The 19957-nt window shown below is 41.8% G+C and overlaps 1 protein-coding gene across 2 annotated transcripts in view; it reads left to right on the top strand.

Annotated features, from left to right (window-relative positions):
- The first annotated feature begins 9284 nt into the window (after positions 1 to 9284).
- insyn1 (inhibitory synaptic factor 1) overlaps positions 9285 to 19957 on the top strand; it is a 45681-nt gene continuing 35008 nt past the window's right edge. The window contains exons 1-2 of one of the 2 annotated variants that reach the window (XM_085410933.1): positions 9285 to 9782; positions 10294 to 11901. In XM_085410933.1, coding sequence (XP_085267059.1) covers positions 11758 to 11901 — 144 coding nt within the window. In that variant the 5' untranslated portion in view covers positions 9285 to 9782; positions 10294 to 11757. Of the gene's footprint in view, positions 9783 to 9871; positions 10027 to 10293; positions 11902 to 19957 lie in introns of those variants that run through there. The other variant, XM_085410937.1, reaches the window with a different exon arrangement.

The following is a 19957-nucleotide window of genomic DNA, read 5'->3' as shown; positions in this document are numbered from 1 at the left end:
GTGGTGAGAGGGAAACATGAAGATGAAACCAGGAGATGTCCTTACTGAATCATCAGAGCTGTGATGGAGAAACAGGTTTACCTTTTAGGTGACATGAATGAGTTGAAGGGAAGTTATGAACTGTTTCTGAGAGACAAATAACACCAGGATCCTTTTCTAAGTAGCCAACAGCTGGTAACTGTGCAGGTGCGGGTCTAGCAAAGTTTTGCCAGGGGCCCAGGTAGGGCATTAACAGGGAAAAGGGGGGCACAAAGAAATACTTTTCTTTCTTATTCTCATTTAAAATGTCTTACTTTTAACAAATAATTATCTGAATCTTACAACAAACATTTTCATCTGATGTAAAATGTATAGAAATCCATTACTGCACATACTAATTTTTTTAGGGTCCCATCAAATTTTCTTCAGAAGTAACTAAGTACCGTATATGATGCCAGTATATTCCCACATTTTCTAGATAATGTACCAGTACTGTGTGTAAAATGCCATCAAAAAGTCAATTAAGTTTTATTCTTTCTCACCTGTCTTTCTATCTCCTTTCACTTTTTAAAGGTTGCCATGTTAGAAAAAATATTTTGCCCTACCATGCTGTTTATTGATGTGGCAAATGAATGGTTTATGAAAATATATCTAAATCTGTCATCAGTAATGATCATGTCTCACCTCTAGCCTTCTCTGTCTTAATTTCAGGTTTTCACCATGTGTTGTAGATAGTTCAGGAGGTTAACTCGACCAAGCAGTCTACTTTTCGGTACTGTTTAGAATACCAGAATAGGGAGGATGTTGTAGGTTTAAGTTTATTAGATTGATGCATATATACCAACAAGACAGCGTACATCACTGTGACAACAGCGTTTGTTTTCATTCAAAGGCTTTATGGTTTTTCCTATAATACCTGGTGGGCCGGTCTCTAGTCAAAATGCCTGGGCCGATTTTTTGTCCCAGTCCAGCCCTGCCTCAACCAATGACAGTTACTGAAGGAAGAATACTGCAATCATGTTTTTCAGCGCATATGGCTTTCTATCCTTAAGGCAGTGAAAGCATATATAATGGAAGCCACATTATGTCTCAACGTGCTGGGCTCATTTCTATTTCCACTGCATCCTCACAGGAGGAGATAACCACAGTGACCCATAATAAGCAGGGAAGAACCATGACAGTCCCCATCCTCAATCGTGCTGTGTTCAAGTCACAGTTAACTGATGGGCTCGTCATGTGTGCTCATGCTCTTGTGGTGGAGTTAATGGGAGCTGAGCACTTTTTGTTGCCATTTCACATTAAAAGCTTCAAGTACAGTTTGAGGTACTTTTGGAATTCATTTGATTTAAAGCTCACAGGCAGATGTGGTACATTTCACTCAGCTACAGTTGCAGTCATTTACCACGTACATTTCTGTTCAAAATGTCACATAAAAACTTAAGATAAGCTTATGAAATCTAATACACTACTAAAGCCCACATCACAAAAAAAAAGCAATATGTAGCTGAGTTGTCATAATAGTTTATCTATAATATATATCAATACTTAATTTTCCACTTTATTTTCTGAAATTAACAGTAGCAACATTGTCATATATTTCAAGAAATAAGGAACACACATTAATTTCAAGAAACCCCATCCCGCCACACCACGCCCCCGCCCGCCCCATGGCAATGTTTACCACTTTGTAACACCCTTTCTTCTTTTAGCAACAGTCAGTAAATGTCTGAAAGCCAAGACCAGTTATTGTTGTTTGGGAGGGAAATCCTGTCCCATTCTAGCCTGATGTACAATTATAGCTGCTTTACAGCCCCCAGGGCTCTTCTTTCTCCTAGTTTTGTTTCATGATGTGCCAAATTCTTTCAGTTGGTGAAAGTTCTGGACTGCAGGCAGGCCATTTCAGCACCTGGAGGCTTCTACTCCGAAGCCATGGCGTTTTACTAGATGCAGTATGCGGTTTAGTACTGTGTTGCTGAAATAAGGAAGGCCTTCTCTGGCAAATGTTGCTGGATCACAATTCAGTTCAATTGAATTCAATTTATACAGTGGCAAATCAAAACAACATCAGAAGAAGGCTTTTTTGCAGTGTGGTGAACCTCTGTTATAAGATAAGATAAGATAAGATAACCTTTATTAGTCCCACACGTGGGAAATTTGTTTTGTCACAGCAGGAAGTGGACAGTGCAAAAGTTATGAGGCAAAAATTAGAATACAATAAGAATAAATACAGTACACAGCTGTACAGAATAGAATAAAATAAAATACTATATACAGTAGAATAAAATAAAATAAATATACAATAAGATAAAAATAGAATACAAATACAAATACTATATACAACTGAGTAAAAATACAACGATGACAGAAAGGATTATTGCACTTAGTATTATTGCATATGTATGGATGTGTGTGCTTGATCAGTTAAAGTCTTTATTATGGAGTCTGACAGCAGTGGGGAGGAAAGACCTGCGAAATCTCTCCGTCCCACACCGTGGGTGCCGCAGTCTCCCACTGAAGGAGCTGCTCAGTGCTGTCACAGTCTGCTGCATGGGGTGGGAGATGTTGTCCATCAGGGATGACAGCTTAGCCGCCGTTCTCCTGTCACTCACCACCTCCACTGGGTCCAGAGGGCATCCTAGAACAGAGCTGGCCCTTCGGATCACCCTGTTCAGTCTCTTCCTGTCCCCAGCAGAGATGCTGCCGCCCCAGCAGACCACGCCATAAAAGATAGCAGAAGCCACAACAGAGTCATAGAAGGTCTTCAGGAGTGGGCCCTCCACTCCAAACGACCTGAGTCTCCGCAGCAGGTACAGCCTGCTCTGCCCTTTCCTGTAGAGGGCGTCTGAGTTATGAGTCCAGTCCAGTCTATTGTTCAGATGAACACCAAGGTACCTGTAGCTGTCCACAGCCTCAATGTCCATACCTTGGATGTTCAGTGGTTGCAGTGGAGAATGCTTGTGCCTGCGGAAGTCTACCACCAGTTCCTTGGTTTTACTGGCGTTGATCTGGAGGTAGTTCAGCTGGCACCAGTCCACAAAGTCTTGGGTCAGACCTCTGTACTCCTTGTCGTCCCCATCAGTGATGAGGCCGACTATTGCAGAGTCATCAGAGAACTTCTGCAGGAAGCACTGGGTGGAATTGTGGGAGAAGTCTGCAGTGTAGATGGTGAAGAGGAACGGAGCCAGAACCGTTCCCTGTGGGGCCCCCGTACTGCAGACGACCCTGTCCGACACACAGCCCTGAGTCCTCACATACTGTGGTCGGTCGGTGAGGTAGTCCAGGATCCAGGTAGTGAGGTGATGGTCCACTCCAGAGTTCACCAGCTTGTCCTTTAGAACCGAGGGAAGAATGGTGTTGAAGGCACTGGAGAAATCAAAGAACATGATTCTCACAGTGCTTCCAGCGGTCTCCAGGTGAGCGAGGGAACGATGTAGGAGGTGAATGACGGCATCATCCGCTCCAATGCCAGGCTGGTAGGCAAACTGAAGTGGGTCCAGTGATGAGCTTATTAGGCGCCGAAGCTGAGCCAGGACCAACCGCTCCAGGGTCTTCATCAGGTGGGATGTCAGAGCCACCGGCCTGTAGCTGTTGAGGTCCTTGGGGCGTGAAGTCTTTGGCACTGGTACAACACAGGAGGTTTTCCAGAGCTGTGGGACTCTTCCCAACCTCAGGCTCAGGTTGAAGAGGTGCTCCATCACCCCACACAGTTGGTCCGCGCAGGACCTGACGACCCTCGAGCTGATGCCATCTGGGCCCGCTGCCTTCTTGCCATTAATCCTCCTCAGTTCCCTCCTAACCTGGGTGGTTGAGAGAGACAGGCTGGAGCCTTGTGTTGAGTGTGTATTGGATGCTGTTGTTGGGGGTGGGGGGGAGTGAGCAGGGTGAATAGAGGAGGTGTGAAGTGTCTGAGGTGGAACAGCAGCAGTGGGGGTGGGTGAGTCTGCAGCCGATGTTGCAGACTGCCTCATGGCTGAGTCAAATCTGTTGAAGAAATGATTCAGTTCATTTGCCCATCTCACATCCCTCCCAGGCAGAGAGTTCTGCTGTTTGTGGCCCGAGATGGTTCTGAGGCCTCTCCAGACTTCACCAACGTTGTTTTGTTGAAGCTGGTTCTCCATCTTCTGCCTGTAGCTCTCCTTCCCATTCCTTATCAGTCCCCTCAGCTCTCTCTGCACCCTTTTCAACTCCTCTTTGTCTCTGGATTTGAAGGCCCTCCTCTTCTGCTTGAGGACGGTTTTAATTTCTGGGGTAATCCAAGGTTTGTTGTTGGAGAAACACCGTACAGTCCTGGTAGGTACAGTGTTATCCACACAGAAGTTTATATAGTCAGTAATGCATGTAGTATCTTACTTATCTTTACTTTTTAGATATTCCACCATTTTAAAAAAAAACAAAAAAAAACCCCAGTAATGTTACTGACCTGTTGCCAATTAACGTGCTTAGTTGAAAATGTTCCTCCAGGTGTTTGTTTTTAGTACTACTTACATTTTAATCTTTTTGTAGCTCCAATCCCAATTTGAGACATGTTGTTGCCATCAAAATCAAAATGATCCAATTTTTTTTCACTAAATAGTAAAATGTTTCACTTTAAACTTTTGATTTGTTTTCTGTTTTATTGTGAATAAAATATGGGTCTGTAATTTGCAAGCCATTGTATTCTGTTTTTATTTCCAACACAACACAACCATAGCATGCAAAAAAAAAAATTTCATTTGCTTTTAGCATGAAATTTATCATTGCTGTTAATGGCCCCACCCCAGCCAAGCCACACTGTAAATAGTGCATGGCTATAATTAAATACAATTAACAGACATAGCACAATTGAAAATTTCAACTCCAAACGTGGCTTGAATATGAAATAGGGCTATGGTTTTTAATGAGACAACAGGTTTTCTTTTGCCAGGGCCCCTAGTGTAGCTGCATGCAACATCCACACTTTAAATAAGAAAAATCAATCAAACACTTAAGCTTCATTTCACTGTTTGAGAGCATTGCTCCATCACAGGGTTCTTTTGTCTACATGCACAGTTCTGTAGATGGGGGAAGAAAAACAACAAAAAAAGACACACACACACAGACACACAACACATACACCCAGAGATAGAACACACACAGGATGCCAGATGAAATATCAAAAGGTCAGTAGACAGGCAAGAGGATATGGTGGTGCCACTGTAAGACAGGCTGGGTCCTAGCTCTCTGTCCCCGAGTGTTTGTCTGTTTGAAATCAAGGACAACACTGGAAATTGTAAACAAGCCTTAATGTCTATGTTTATCCATGCATATTTTAAATGCCAGATGCGCCTTCCAATTCCTTAGATTCTCAAATCCGTCTCAGTCACCATAAAGCTAAAAATCCAAATACGGAACTATGATTTGCAGAGATTACATAGAAAAATACTTAAACCTCTTAGAGAGTGTGCAAATTATCAGTTGAAATGCTATAACTATACATACATTTAACAAAATTATGACACAAACTAAGTGCCAGGTGGCGCTTAATCCATGAGTATATGGTGAATGTGCACTGAAACGTCCATTAATCCCCAGAGTTCGTGCATCGTGGTTTCATCTGATTTATTAACACAGTGGATGTACCCTGTAACAATAATCACTTCAGGTCATCAGTCAAAAAACAAGAAACGCTCAACTTTTTTAATGTCTGTCGACCATTTTAGTCTTTAATCAAGGCAAATAAAATGCAACATGCCACAACTGCACAACAGCGCCACACAATGGTCAGGAGAGGGAAAAGCATAATGGATAAGGATTAATTAAAAGAACAATACCTTAGATTGTAGCTTATCACTTGGCAGATGAGGGAGGAGGCAGTGTTTTCTCATATGTCTCCAAGTGATTAAAAATCTCAAAAATATTACAACAAATCTATCAGAGTAGAGTAAAACACCAGCTCGGGATTTATTTGATGAATGATCAGAATGGGGGATCTCTACCAAAAGAAATTGATTGTTACTGCGGAGGTCCAACACACAAAGTAACAAACATAGTTGCTAAAAAGAGAATCGAATTCTGCTAGTTTATTTAAGCATCAAACCAGAAGGACCACTTTATTATGAATGGGCAGCTGCATAATTACATACTGTATTCTGAAATTCAATGGAATAGGAGAGGGACAATGTCAGCCACTGCTACTGTAAAAAAATGAAAGCATTAAGAGTTGTGGTCCACTAAAAAGCAAGTTTTGTTTACGCACATAAGACTTATGTCTTTGCAGAAGGCATGGCTCCGTATCAGCAGTAAATAGCTGATAATTAAGGAAAAGAAAATTATTGCTAGGGAATGGAGGGTGTGCAATCAGAAGCATAGAGGGAGAACAAATACCATACAGATCAACAAGGTGATAAACAAAGTTACTTTTAAGATTTTTTCAGTATATGTATCTTTATTAAACTTAATAATATGTAAGTATATTTTCTAGTCAAAACACTTTGCCATCCAAGTTTTTGATGGCTTGATAGTTTTTTTGGCCACAACTGTTTGCACATCTGTTACCTTTTGGGGCAGTTTTCTCTGCAGATGTTTTTCATTATGCAATGCAAATCTTTTTTTCCCAGAGAGTGCTAGTGTTTTATCCAAGATGGGGTAGCCTATATGTACTTGCAGTATTATTGTGTAGAACTGTAAATATGAGACCAATTACAAGCCAGGACAAAGTTTCAAACAAATATGGAAAACTGAGGAAACAGCTAGCCTACCTCTATCCAAATGACAGTAAGTTCTTGAAGTCTCTGCCAATTTCCTGGCAACCTCAAGGTGATGACAAGACTACCAAGACTGAACCTGGCCAACAAAAAGAAACAATGCATTTGTTTTTTGTGGAAATCAAAGAAAGGAAAGACAACATATAATTTCTGTGGCACTGGTAGGTTGAATTCATTATTTTAGAATATAGCCAACCTCTCTGTTTCCTCCGGTTATATATTTTACTCCAAGATACTATAGTATTCCTCCTACCTAGACATCCAACTGTAATGAAGATATCAAATCCCCTCCACAGCCTGAAAAAAGCATCTTGAGTCTTTTAAATGAGAAATATTTTGACTTTACTGGTTTGGAACTTGTTTGGAAATACACAATGCAATGCAAATAAAATTTCTCCTGGCTTCATTCTTATGGTTGGAAACTATTACTATAGTTTCTCACAGATACTACCCACTCTGCTGTTTATATATGTATTTGGTGTGTACGTTTGTGGGTCTTTGCCTGCACGTATTCGTGTGTATCTCTGTGTATATGCATCTTTGTGTTTGTCAGCCTGTGCCCAACTAGAAAAAAATTACGTTCCATAAAACGTCTCTATAAACAGCATGGCACAATAAATCCAAGGCAGAAATATTAAGTGGAACCAATATTTTGCTGGACTCACTCCAGATTTCTAGTAAAACTCACAACTTGTGATGATCTTAGCATTAAAAATATATATTTTACAGGGGGGAATAATCCAACTCCATTCCAGCCAAGGCATCATTGTCATGGAGCTATCTGCGTTGTGCACCTGTGCCTTTCTACTGAGAGGTCATTAGTTTACATTCTCTCTTTTAGGCACAGCTCTATTAAATACACCATGCATACCCAAGCAAAAAAGGATTTTTGCAATGTCACAAAGAAAGAAAATGACTGGGGGGAAAAAGTGCTGCAAACTGTTGCTGTGTTCTAAGAAGGAAGCCTCCCATATGTGCAGAGAAACGAAGCAGTGAAGCTACAAAGGAAACATGCTCAAGGACACCTGTTCGTTGCAGGGAGCAGTTTGTGAGAAGCATCTTGTCTGTGCAACACTGCACCAGTCATGTGTGAATGAAAAAAGAAAAGGAACAGGATCCACTCCCTTATCGCCACATGGAACCACAATGTACTTTTGAACGTGATGACATATTAAAAATTTGATGAAGTCCTAGGATGACACAGCGTGACTGTGTACTTAGGAAAGTATAATGCAGACTTTGAAGCATTTCTTTATGACATTATTTTTAAGCCAAACTACATCACTTATTGATCAAAGAAAACAACAAAAGATAATTAATACTGTAATTAGGATTACAGCATCAGCATAATGTCTGTGATGCTGGTACTAGAAACCACAGAAGACTTCAAAACAAATTCCTCTGCATGAAAGACCCAAGTACCCTGAATCAACTCGGCATTTCCCATGACAGTTATACCAAAGAATGTGAAGCCATACGAGTATACTGAACATAGCAGCCTATATATACCAGTATAGACTGAAGAAGTCACTTGGATGAGCGACAAAATGTTTCTCCCACTGAAAACGCTGCGTCCAGATGAACAGAATCAACTTTTGGGGCATACTACTGTAGGTGGAAGTGATAGGGTTGAGTTGCTTGTTTACTGTAAGGCAGGTGTGTGAAAACAGTATCGACACTATGATTATGATGACTAAACTAACGTTATATGTTAGAGGTTACATTAGCTAGCTATAAAAACAAAATAAAAAGATTGAGGACAACATCATTGCATACAGCTAATGTGGCTTAAAAATGCTCTGTAGACACTGCAGCTATTATCACTTTTTTAAATCAGCGTCACACAGTCACAGCTGATGATTTTAATTATTTTTTTAAATATAGTTGCTCTGGTTGTATTTCCGTTCAGACCTTATGTCTGAACTCTAAAAACAATTACCAGACCTCTGTGACCACAGAGCTATATATCAGCATCTGCACAGAGCCTCTGTCTGTTCGCCACAGCTATCTGCCAAAAACTGCATTTTCAGGAAGCTGACATTTTCAATTGGCTTTTAAAATATTAGTTTCATTTTAGGTTGATTCTGGTTGTGTTATGTGTGGCTATGCATTGTGTAGAAATATAAATTTTGATAAAGAGGACAAGGGAGGGGGGAAAAAGTCAGCTTGGTCCTCCCTTCCTATTTTTGTCTCTCAGCGAGATGAGGTCATCAAACACCAACCTGCTTTGTATATTAATGATGCAACAGCCAGGGTTCTTTGGACACCCTGTCCCTGGAGACTGCTTGTCTGGCAGCAGAGGAAGACTTCATCTTGATTTAAGAGAGATAACACCCTCGACAGAACTGTGACAAAGGCTAGATAGGCAGTGTGAGAGGAGATAGTGAGGGAGTGTCGACACCAGTAGAGAGGAGAAGACAGGACAGGAGGGAGGCAGAGGAGGGACTGTGTGATACACTGTCCCTTTAAAGCACCAAGCCCCTCCTCCACAGAGCCAAGCAGAAGAGCCGAGTGGTGCTGGCAGGAGCCTGAGCCCAACGATAAACTCTGGCATCAGCTTCCCTTCATCCGGCAGTGAGCGAGGACACAGTGAGGGCGTAGGGGCAGAGGGACAGGGATGGAGAAAGAGTGACAGAAAGAGAGGGAAGTGTGAGAGAGAGGCAGAGAGAGACAAACCAGGCCGATAGACAAAGAGGGAGAGGCTGTCATAAGAATCACACAGCTCCTTTTTCACAGTAGCAGCTCAGTTGATCTGTCTGCTGCCTCCCGATGCAGGCGAATGCTGAAGGGGATGACGGGTGGTGTGTTACGGCAGCATAGCTATCTGAGTGATGGTAGCGGCCGCAGCAGCATCACAATCCGAAGCAGGGGCTCTTCTTGCCACTCTGGCTCTTAGTCATCTTCGGCGTCCGCTCTCCCTTCTCAGAGTGCTATCAGGGCCATTCATCGTTCCCATCTCATGCCTCCTGCCTCCTCCTCCTCCTCCACAGCTTCATCCTCCACTTCTACTCCTCCTCTGATGAGCCACAGCCTCAGAGTGAAATAACCCTGCTAATAGAAGCTTCTCCCTCTGTCAAGACAGTAAGTACGGGAGGAGGGGGGAGAACTCTGTGTGTGTGTGTGTAAGGGAGAGAGGGAGTGTGTCTGCGTGTGTAAGACAGAGAGGAAAAAGAGGGAGTGAGAACGGCAAGAAGGAGAGAAGATGTTGGTGTGTGCGACACAGGGACTTCTAAAGAACCAGCAGGTTGTGTGTAGCTTCAGTGATTCTGCTGTGCCTGGACAGTAAGCTCTGGGCATAGCAACAGCAAAGTGATGCACAGAAAAGGTGAGTAGGTGTGCGTCCCAGCGGATGTGTGTGAGCGTGTGTGAGCGTGTGTGAGCATGTGGAGGTGAGGCAAGTGCTGCTGAAGTACGAGATGCATTCTAACAGAAGCAAGAAATAATCAACGCAGTTAATCCCTGACCATATCTGAGTCTTATTCACCCGACTGATGCTGCTTTTCATGCTGCTATGATTTAGAGCAAGCTTTAAAAAAGAAAAGAAGACGAGACATGAACGAATAAGTGATTGCTTTCCTTCCTGTATGACCAGGTGCCATGTGTGATTGGCCAGCATACCCTGTGGCAGTGGCATCGCCCTGGATTTGGCGAGAAGCTCTCCCCCCTGCTTGTTCTCTGGGGCTCCTTTGGGAAGCTTTCATGGGATTTATCTTGTCCTGCTGGATGGCACGGAGCTCTCTGCCTCTCTGAAAAGAGTCCACAGAGAAAACATACATTACACGGATAAGAAGTAAAATAATTATCCAATCACAGCACAAGCAGGCAGACCGGGTTCCCTTAGCAACAACTGAAGGAGACGAGAGAATCCTTTTCTCTTTCTGCTCCTTTGGTTTTTGGGCACACCCCTGTGGACAGCTGTGGGTCAGTCTTTTGAGAAAGGACTTCAAAAACATTTTTACATAAGACAAGCTATCACCGAAATTCCAGAGGAAGGTGCTCATTTGCCTTCAAGTCAGCTTGTTACTGTGTCTCATTGGCACAATGAGTTTTTTGTTATGCCTCCACAAATTCGCATCGCAAGTCACACTGCACTGGCTTAGAAATCACTTCATTTTGATCCCACGCCACCTGGAATGAGCCCTGCATTTTGGGGGAGATTTGACACTGTGTGAAAAGACCCACTTTTACATTTCTCCCTGTCATGGACAAGAAATGAAGGACAACATGATTAGGTCATCAACTGCAAAGAAAATGGATGAGAAGCAGAGTTTATTTTGATGTGAGTTTCTACTGAGAGTCTTTTTTTTCCTCAGAGGAGGTTACACCACACTTGACAGAGGAATAATCTCTTTTTTAAACAGGAGCTGTCCTTTCTGTCTTTTAAACAGTAGCCCTCACTAATGGACTATTTTTAGAAGGCAAATCTTGGCCCGCTACCAATAAAATAGAACACGATCATTTTGAGAATCGAGCCACTGCTGGGAGTTTTCTTTTTCTATTTCAAAACGGTTATCGTGAACCCTTTTCCTGTTTTCACTTTTGTATGTTAGCCTGCCATTATGCCACTGTGTTTTACATGTAAAAAAGAGTGTTCAGGACAAATGGAAGAAAGAAAAAGTCTTTTCCCTGTATAGACAGGCATTTTAAATAGCATCTCCTTGAGAACAATTTCAAATATATACACTGACACATGAGATGAGTTGGCTCAACATGATTATGTAAGAGTTTCATACCAGCTTTAGCCCATGAATTTTCCCTCTTCTTTTTCGATGGATTTACAGCATTTGACTTTTCCCATGCTCCTTTTCTCTTCATTTTTGGAAGTGTCTTCAAGAAGGCATGGATGCCAGAGTGTGACCCTGTGCCGAGAGTGCTGGCGAGGCAAGGTGTTTTGGCTGCCGAGGTGCTTTTAAGATGTTGAGGTCTCCCTGCGTGGCCGGGGCCCCTGTTCGGATCAGTAGCACTGAGGCTCCTTGTAGCCAAAGACATGGACCCCGACTCGGCTCCCCCACGCCCTCAGCCTGTTGGCCACTGGCTCCACGTCACCCTGTAAAGGATGTCCCTCAGCAGAGCTCAGGCCCGGGACACCTCTGAGACCCCCAGCCCGAGAGAACGCATCCGCAGCCACATGAAGATGGTGATTGATCAGCTGGAAGGAATTCTCAAAGAGCTCAAGGATGTGGCCAAGGAACTCCGGGAGGTGAGCATCAAAATAAGTTTATAAATATCACGCTTTTTCATTTAGAGAGGACTATAGTAAGGAAGACAAGCAGGCAGGGAGATCATGGGTGCCAGGTGGGCGTGCTTCTCTTGTAAGCTGCATTAAATTAAGTGTAAAATTCTTTTTCTAGCATAGAGATATTGATTAAGATTTGACAGTGATGAGATCTAACTTTTCTGTGTGTTTGTAACAAAAGAATGTTGTTTATTACAACCACACCAAGGCTTTTCTGCTCTTAAAATAAGCCCACAAGAACACAGTTGCTTATGGGCAATTACAAATGTCCTTCATGTGTTCACTGGCGTCTTGTGGGAGGTACAGTAGATGTGAAAAGCTGCTGAAAAGCAGCAAAGCCAGGCTGAAAGGAAATACAGACACAGGCTTAGATAAGATACATGACTTAGCGCTGCAATAGTTACATAACCATTTTGTTAAGAATCAGCTGGATTCTTACTGTATTTTTGAAACTGCCATGGTAACACTGTAATATGTGCATTTTAGTGTGTGTGCGTGTGTATACGCCACAAGGTCTGAACAAGGATCTTCAAAGAGACACTGTGAGTGTTGTTATATGCACGTACAACCACGTAGACTTAAAAAAAATCTGCGTGATGTTTGATAATCAGTAGTACATCTGTTTATGTGGGAAATCTCTGTAGGATCCTGCAGTGTCCTCAAAGATGTGAGCTCTTCTTGGAAAGCTCTTCTGCAGAAAGAGATGAAGGCAGATATAGACAGAGACAAATGAAACCTCAGTAAACAGTTTTGTCCGACCCATTCCATATCCTCCAAGCTCATGACATGATTAGCCTCCCACCTGCTTCTGGGATCGACACGTGTGTCTAAATGTGTTAAAAAGGCAAAATGGTGGATGTTGGTGCATATAATCACCCGAAGAAGGAGGGGGTGTGGGTGGCTATCATAACTGAGTTCATCACCCCACAGGAACCTTTCCCCCCCACATTCTCCCTGACTCCCAGCTCTGTCCTACTCACTACGCTCTACTTTATGTACTTGCACAGTTGGAGGTGCAAGGGCACCGCTTGCAGTGCACCTTCTCTCTGGTGAACAACAGAAGTCGGCCCATGAGCAGAAGTGATTGATGGTTATGGGACAACTGCAAGTGGAATAATGCTGGCTGGAGCTATTTATAAACAAAAACACAGGCTGTGCCTCTGCCAGCTCCAGTGCATATTACCATTCTTATCCCAGACCCCATTAGAGAAGGCTCTGCAAAGTGGCTCAAATGTCATTTTTTATTGGAAGAGCACATTCCCACATATTAAAATGGTTAAGGAATCATATTAACTGAAGTAGCAACTGTGATACTGGTATAAATATCCTACAATTAACTGACCTTTGGGGTGGGAGTCTGTATCAAAGGGAAATGGAGAAATAGAATCAGTGTTGTGCTATCAGATGCATGGAAGCCTAATGTTCCACAAAATCTCTCATTCTTGGCCACATGAAAGGAACACTATAATAGACAACAACTGTCATATAAATAAATGATGAATTGCAGTGTGAATGTAGTGAAATAAATAACTCAGTGGAGGAGCGGTAATGACTGATTATCACCCACAAGGTCTTTGGGGAGCTGAAGAAAGAGCTCTGAGGAGTTAAAGCTGACATTCTAAAGGAAAAAGCTGCCCAGATATTGGGAACCTACGAGTGTGTTACTAAACTTACTTCATGGTACCGCTTTCAAAGCTCAAGATCACATATGTACCATGTCACTGTGCCAGCTGGTCAAAAGCTGAAACCAAGAAGCGATTAAAACATCTAATTTTAACACATTATTAGTCACGTTGCCAAAAAAAAAAAAGAAAAAAAAAAAAAGAAATCTACCTACATTTAATTTTCTTTTCCTCCATATTGCCTGCAGTGTTCATTTAGATCATTTAGTCAATGACGTTAAATGTCACATGAATTAAAACACTTACTTTTGGGAGGTTTTCTAATTATACTGTCTGGATTTTAGAGTATTATGTACCTACAGTTAAATAATGTATCCTCTGCGTTTTTAGTCGATTACGGTAAAGTAAAAAAGGAGAACACTTTCAATACTCTATATAAAATAAGATTTAAAAAGCACCGAGGAAAATCCAAGAAAAATTCTAAGGGGAATCTCTTCGAGAAAAATATAGGTTTTCTTTTAAAAATAAGTATCACTGCAGAATTGTAGCCTTCCACCAAGAGACGTCATCACCATCTAGGTTCTCAACTCAATATAACACTAGATAATTGGCACGAATAAACATCCATTAAATTGCTGTTTAAACACTAAACCCAGTCAATGTGCTGTTATACACGAGGAAAATAAGGCACAGTTTAAAAATGACTCACTGCTTTTCTCCACCTTCACTCAGTCTTCCCACGAGTGACTACCATTTCTCATAAAGCGGGAAAAAGACTTAACATGGGGTCACTTTTGGGTCTTACTGGTTTTGACTTTCAGACCTCACCATCCCCATCAATAAGGATTCTTTCAACAGAGGATGTGCTCAACATCTTAAATGACAGCAAATATAGGTTCGCAATTGTTGATACAGTTTGAGCACCCATACAGCCTAAACAAACTCACCAAGTTTAATGTAAATCCGTATTATGCAAATTTACAGTATAGTAAGTGCATGCCATTCAGTTTTTTTTTTATTTGTTATGAAAACAAAATATTTCTGGAAACAAATTTCACAAAGATGGAGCTATTTCAGGAAACTTTCAGGAAAGACTCAATGATTGCTAAATTAAAAAGCAATCTCAAGCAAATTTTCATATAAAGGCATGCTTCTGCAAAATCTTCACACAATATACAGAATTCTTCTCCACGCTAGTTATTTGGCTCAAACATTAACACTACAATCACCTTTAAGTCATACAAATTAAATAACATGGCAGCCAGTGAAAAAGCACCAGCTGCACACAGAACAATACATATAGTTCCTCAGATCTTGTGTTAAACATTTTAGCAAACCATGCCATATGGTTATATACTCACATAAATATAACCGATTATGATAATACTACTAAAACTACCCATAAGCACATTCCAATATAACCGTGAACTTATCCAGTATAAATTCTGAATAATCCTAGTGTACATAAAAATGTGATTATGGTACAAATCTTGAAATTGGAAGTGTGTAAAACATCAAGGTTTTCCTTTCCATGCTGCAGCAATGTCTCAGGCAGCAAATCTTCCTCACATGTTGAAGAAAGATGTAACACGGAGCACGAGTAGTTTTTCAAGATTGCTCCCTTCAAAAGCCTATTACTGTCAACTGCAGCCTGTCTTACTTGTGAATCCCATTAAGGCTCCATGACAGGTAAAATGAAAAGGACCTAAAGGAAGGACATTGGAAGGTAATATACTGATAAACTACTCCATTTGTAGTAATAATACTGGCAGGAGTGGCGAGACTAGAGGAAATAATTCATTTGGATATCATGTCAACCTTGGACTTTTTGCGAAAATGGCAGCAAACAGAATGCAAAGTAACCTCTGAAAGTTATTGAGTTCTAACTTTTGCTCAAATAAAAATTTTAAAAGAAAAAAAAAGGCAAATATAGAAATGCAAATGTTAGAGTGCACCCGTGAGGGTTATTGGAAAAATTGGGAAATTGGAGATTAAAATTAAAAGAATTTAATGAAGTGCTACAGAAATAAAAATGAGGCAGAGGAAAAGTGTATTGTATTTGTTTTAAATGCACTTATGTTGGTACATGTATTTTGACTTTTGTTGCCATGACGTCTGCCATGAGTCACTCTTGGGAATTCGATTTTTGGATAAATAAAGGACTAATAAAAAAGCACCAGTGGAATCAACTAACGTAAAAGGTTTTGGCAAATTATATTGAAGCTCAAGATATTTAAACACAGGAAGCTAATCAGGAAGAGAGCAGAGAATATAAGCTAGAAAAACAGGCAATTATCAGAAGGATAACACATCCAGAGAACTGGCCTCGATCAGTCAGCCTTTTCAGAATCAGAATCAGAAGACTTTATTTATCCCCAAGGGACAATTAACAAACAACAGAGCAGCATAGCGTTGAAGATAAGGACTATAAGAACAGGCAATAAGAGTGATGGTAGCTTTTGGTAGCTTTATGCATATGTTCATGTAATGCTTAAGAGCGACTAACTACCCTGAAGGAGGAGGACAGAGGCAGCAACAAAAGGCAAGCGTCAGGTGAAATCTGTGTACTCCAAATGTCAGCTTTTTTTCCCCCCCCAGTGATGATGTATTAAGTAACAGTTCCATTAATGGGACTGGTCAATAAGCCGTTTCAGAATCTTATAATAAGGATTTCAGTGTGTCATTAAAGGCTCCAAGTGACCAAAAACAAACAAAAACAACAACAAAAAGCAGTCATCACCGTTTTTCCTTGTGATTAGCACCAGCATCTTTTACTTTTTAATTTTTGCTGGTTTTTTAACAAGAGAACTTGTGCTCAACAAGCTAAGTTCGCCTCTAAATGGCAGATGCATGCGGCACAAATGGGTGGTCTATTTAATTTCTATTCATCACCCAATACCATCTGCATGATCCCTCTGGCCTGGCTGTCAAATCAAGACATCTGTGCTAAAATGGAGTCTGTCAAAGAAAACTGCCATGTAAATTATCTGATCGGGAAGGCTACTATATTGTTTTCATGTGCGAGGCATACGTAAATGCCATGTTATTAAAGCCTGGTGTGGATAGTGAGGTAACCAAGCACCTGGCCTCAGCCTCAGAGCCATCTGCCAAGCCAACAAGCCAGTTGTGTCTCCTGATCAAGTCTGAAACCAGTTATGACACATGTCGAAGTGGGGGTGGGGGCACAGTGCCCCTCTGCTGAAGCTACCATGCTCAGCGCTGAATGAAATCTGTTCCAAACCCAGAGGCAGCCCAAGGGAGACTCAAACCAAAATCAAAGGGCCTTTTTTTCTCTTTTTTTAGAAGAAGAAGAAGCCATATCCTCTTCTCACTCTGTTCCCTCCCCTGCTGCTGCTGCTGAGCAGAGCAGGGAGCAGAAAACTGCTTAGCAAGAACACTTCAACATTTAACCATAAGAGTGGCTCTTGCAATCACTAGCACTTTAACTCAGTGAGTAGAACAATATAGAGGACAGTGGTAAACACACTCTCATACCATAACATTGTTGAGCCTATTACTAGAGAATATTTGCAAAATTTAAGGGCATAGCAATGGCATTAGGAAATCCCTGTGTGGAAAATGGGCCACTGCAGAGTGATGTGATAAAATAGATGAGTTCCATTTATTTCCAAATTTTAGATCTGACCCCAATTGACACGTGTCTAATGAAATATCTTTACAACAAATTAAAAAATATAGCCGTAATGATAAATGAAATCTTGGGAAAATTCAGGATAATAACTAAAATGTTTTTCTAAGACATCCATGCCATCGTGCTGGACTTACTACAGAGCAAAAACCAAAAAAAACAGTCTATTTCTATTAATACTCATGATAGCTAATCAACTTGGCACGTGGATGGGATTCATTTTGTTTGTCCAAACAGACGCCTACAATAAGAAATTACAATGTAATAAGTCACAAAGCTGTGTTCTGATGTATCATTTTCCACAAAACAACCATTTTGACTTGGCTTACTGCATTGTGGATTTTACTACCCAGTTAACCACAGCCCAGTGATCTCCACTGAGGATGGCCCAGCCTGTTCTCCACTACAGAATCCATTTACTTTAGATTGAGGCAGGGTTGGGCCAAGTCTCTGACATGTGAACATGCCGACCAGCTGCTCCTTGCAGGTCAACGATACTCAGTTGCCAACAGTAAAAGCGTAAAAACACACAGAGAGAAAAGTGCCCTTCAACCTGACATACCTGGGCCAAAGTGTTTCATCTTATTAAAAGCCATTTGGAAGAAATGACAAGTACCCGCCTGCTGTGTCTGTCAATTTGTTCTTCCTTGACTGACCTCTTTTGTGTGTGCAAATTAAATTCCTAAATTAAACTTGGTGACGTGCCTCCAGCAGAGTTCTCCTTGCTCAGGAAAACAAGAAAAAGCAGGTACCTTTTTTTCGGGCTGAATTCAGAACACCCTGCCATCTCCACATCTGTGTTGCTGCCTTGAGCTGAGCTCCCCATGAGTTTGTCCATTCCTGGAAGGAAGCAAGGGTTCAATTATTCTCAGGACTGAAGAAATTGCTCTTTTGGATTCAGTGAAAAACCAGATCATCTGCTGACTGTGTTACAACCCGGCTCGAAATGACCGTAACAAGAGCGGGGTGTCCCGCGACTTCCCACGCCCAAACAGACACAGCATCGGACTTTTAACAATAATTTATTCACAGCAGTGGCACTCAGTACACGGTAGTGGAAGTGTATGATTTCAGGGTGAGCTAAGGCCAACACAACAAACAAAACCCAACCTAGGCTTCGGTTCCCCTTTGACCTGTTCAAGGAAAAGAAAACAAAGAAGTGACACAGTCTGACCTCCCTGGTCAAAGTACACAGGAGAAAAGAAGGTTTCCCAAAATAATCGGCAGCTCACCCCTACTTGATCCGCACTTCACACACATGCCCGACTTTAACTAAGTGGCTGCGGCTGCGGCTACGGCTGCGGCTGCGGCTGCTCCGTCTGGACCTGAGGCAAGTGCACGGGAAGTTTTCCACACCCCCCACACCGCAGCTCTTCAGTCGTCCTTTTATAGTTACGTCCACGGCAGGAACCAGTTACATCAGGCCATTCCTTAGGTCCACCAATCACAGCCGAGCCCCTGCACAGGTGAATTTGCATACACACATTAAGAAACAAACCAACAACACGCGCACGTAACAATTGGCTGATTTTAAATGAATTCGGATATGTCCACAGTTGTTAGCAAGTGACAAAAAGATCACTGCTTTAATAAAAGGACATTACCTTTTGTTTTTAGTTTAATTGCACGATCACAATATTTAAAAGTAAGCGGTTTTGAGAACTGCAACGGGATCAAAGAAGGAAAGGACTAGTGGTAAACAATGTGTTAAGACTTAAACGGCATCTAACCTTGAGAGCTGTGGAAAGAATAAAAACTGCACCACGCAAAGCATTCCCCAGAGACTCTTTTACCTAGCTCTGCTGTGGAGCTCCAGCATTCTTTCGGATGCAGGCCCAGCATATTGACTAGCCCACCGTGCCTATGAGACCCACTGGATTAGTTGGCCCTTTGAGCTCTGCCTCCCTCCATGAACCCTGCACTCAGCACAGACTGTAATGAGGGCTTTAGGTTAGACCTCTGCTGAGATAAACACTCCAAAAATTGTGCTTGTTGTGTTCAGTGATTTTTATCAGCTAACACACCTACTGTGGGCTAGTTACAGTGAAAATTTTTACCATGCATGTTTGTACTTTGTGATTCAGCCACAAACCCTTTTGCTTGTCCCAAGGCAAGGATAGAGCCGAACAGGATGAAAAAAGGGTGTTACAGGCAAAGCAAAGAAATACTGAGGGGAAAAAAGAGAGAGAAAGGGAGAGATGAAGGGCGGATGGAGATAATGGTTTCTCCTGCTGCACAGAATTGCGATAGACTGGGTGGAACAGCTTAGATCAATTGTTGCAATTGTGCTCGTTCGTGGGCGTGTTTAGGATTGTTTTGGCCTATCTCTGTGCTGTGAATAAAACCAGTAGACTGTAGTTAATGGTGTGAAAAATGGCATCCATCGAAGTGCACAAGCAGCCTCCAAGAATAGCTACATCATTTCATTGTGTCAAAGCATACTGTATGCAGAGGGACAGCTTTCTCTCCATTAGGCCATCAGATTGCGTTTTACTAAGGTGTGGATATGTGATTTTATTACTGTTGAGATACACATAATGTAAAATAAACCGATTACTATTATGATCAGATTTTGAAGAGGCGCTATATTTTTCTCTATTTCCATTGCCTGTAAAAACGCTCAGGGCAGCATGGACCAACCCACTCACCAGCGGTGCAGCTTAATCCAGCTACAATCTTTGGAACTGTGTTATACTGAGGGATCATCAGGAGGCTTTTTTTGTCATTCCTTTTATTTTTAGCCATAGTC

The sequence above is a fragment of the Rhamphochromis longiceps genome, linkage group LG1 (assembly GCF_057381845.1).
Source record: "Rhamphochromis longiceps isolate RC_006_pf linkage group LG1, R_longiceps_female_GT1.1, whole genome shotgun sequence".
Classification (NCBI taxonomy): domain Eukaryota; kingdom Metazoa; phylum Chordata; class Actinopteri; order Cichliformes; family Cichlidae; genus Rhamphochromis; species Rhamphochromis longiceps.
This window is presented reverse-complemented; position numbering and strand designations above follow the sequence as displayed.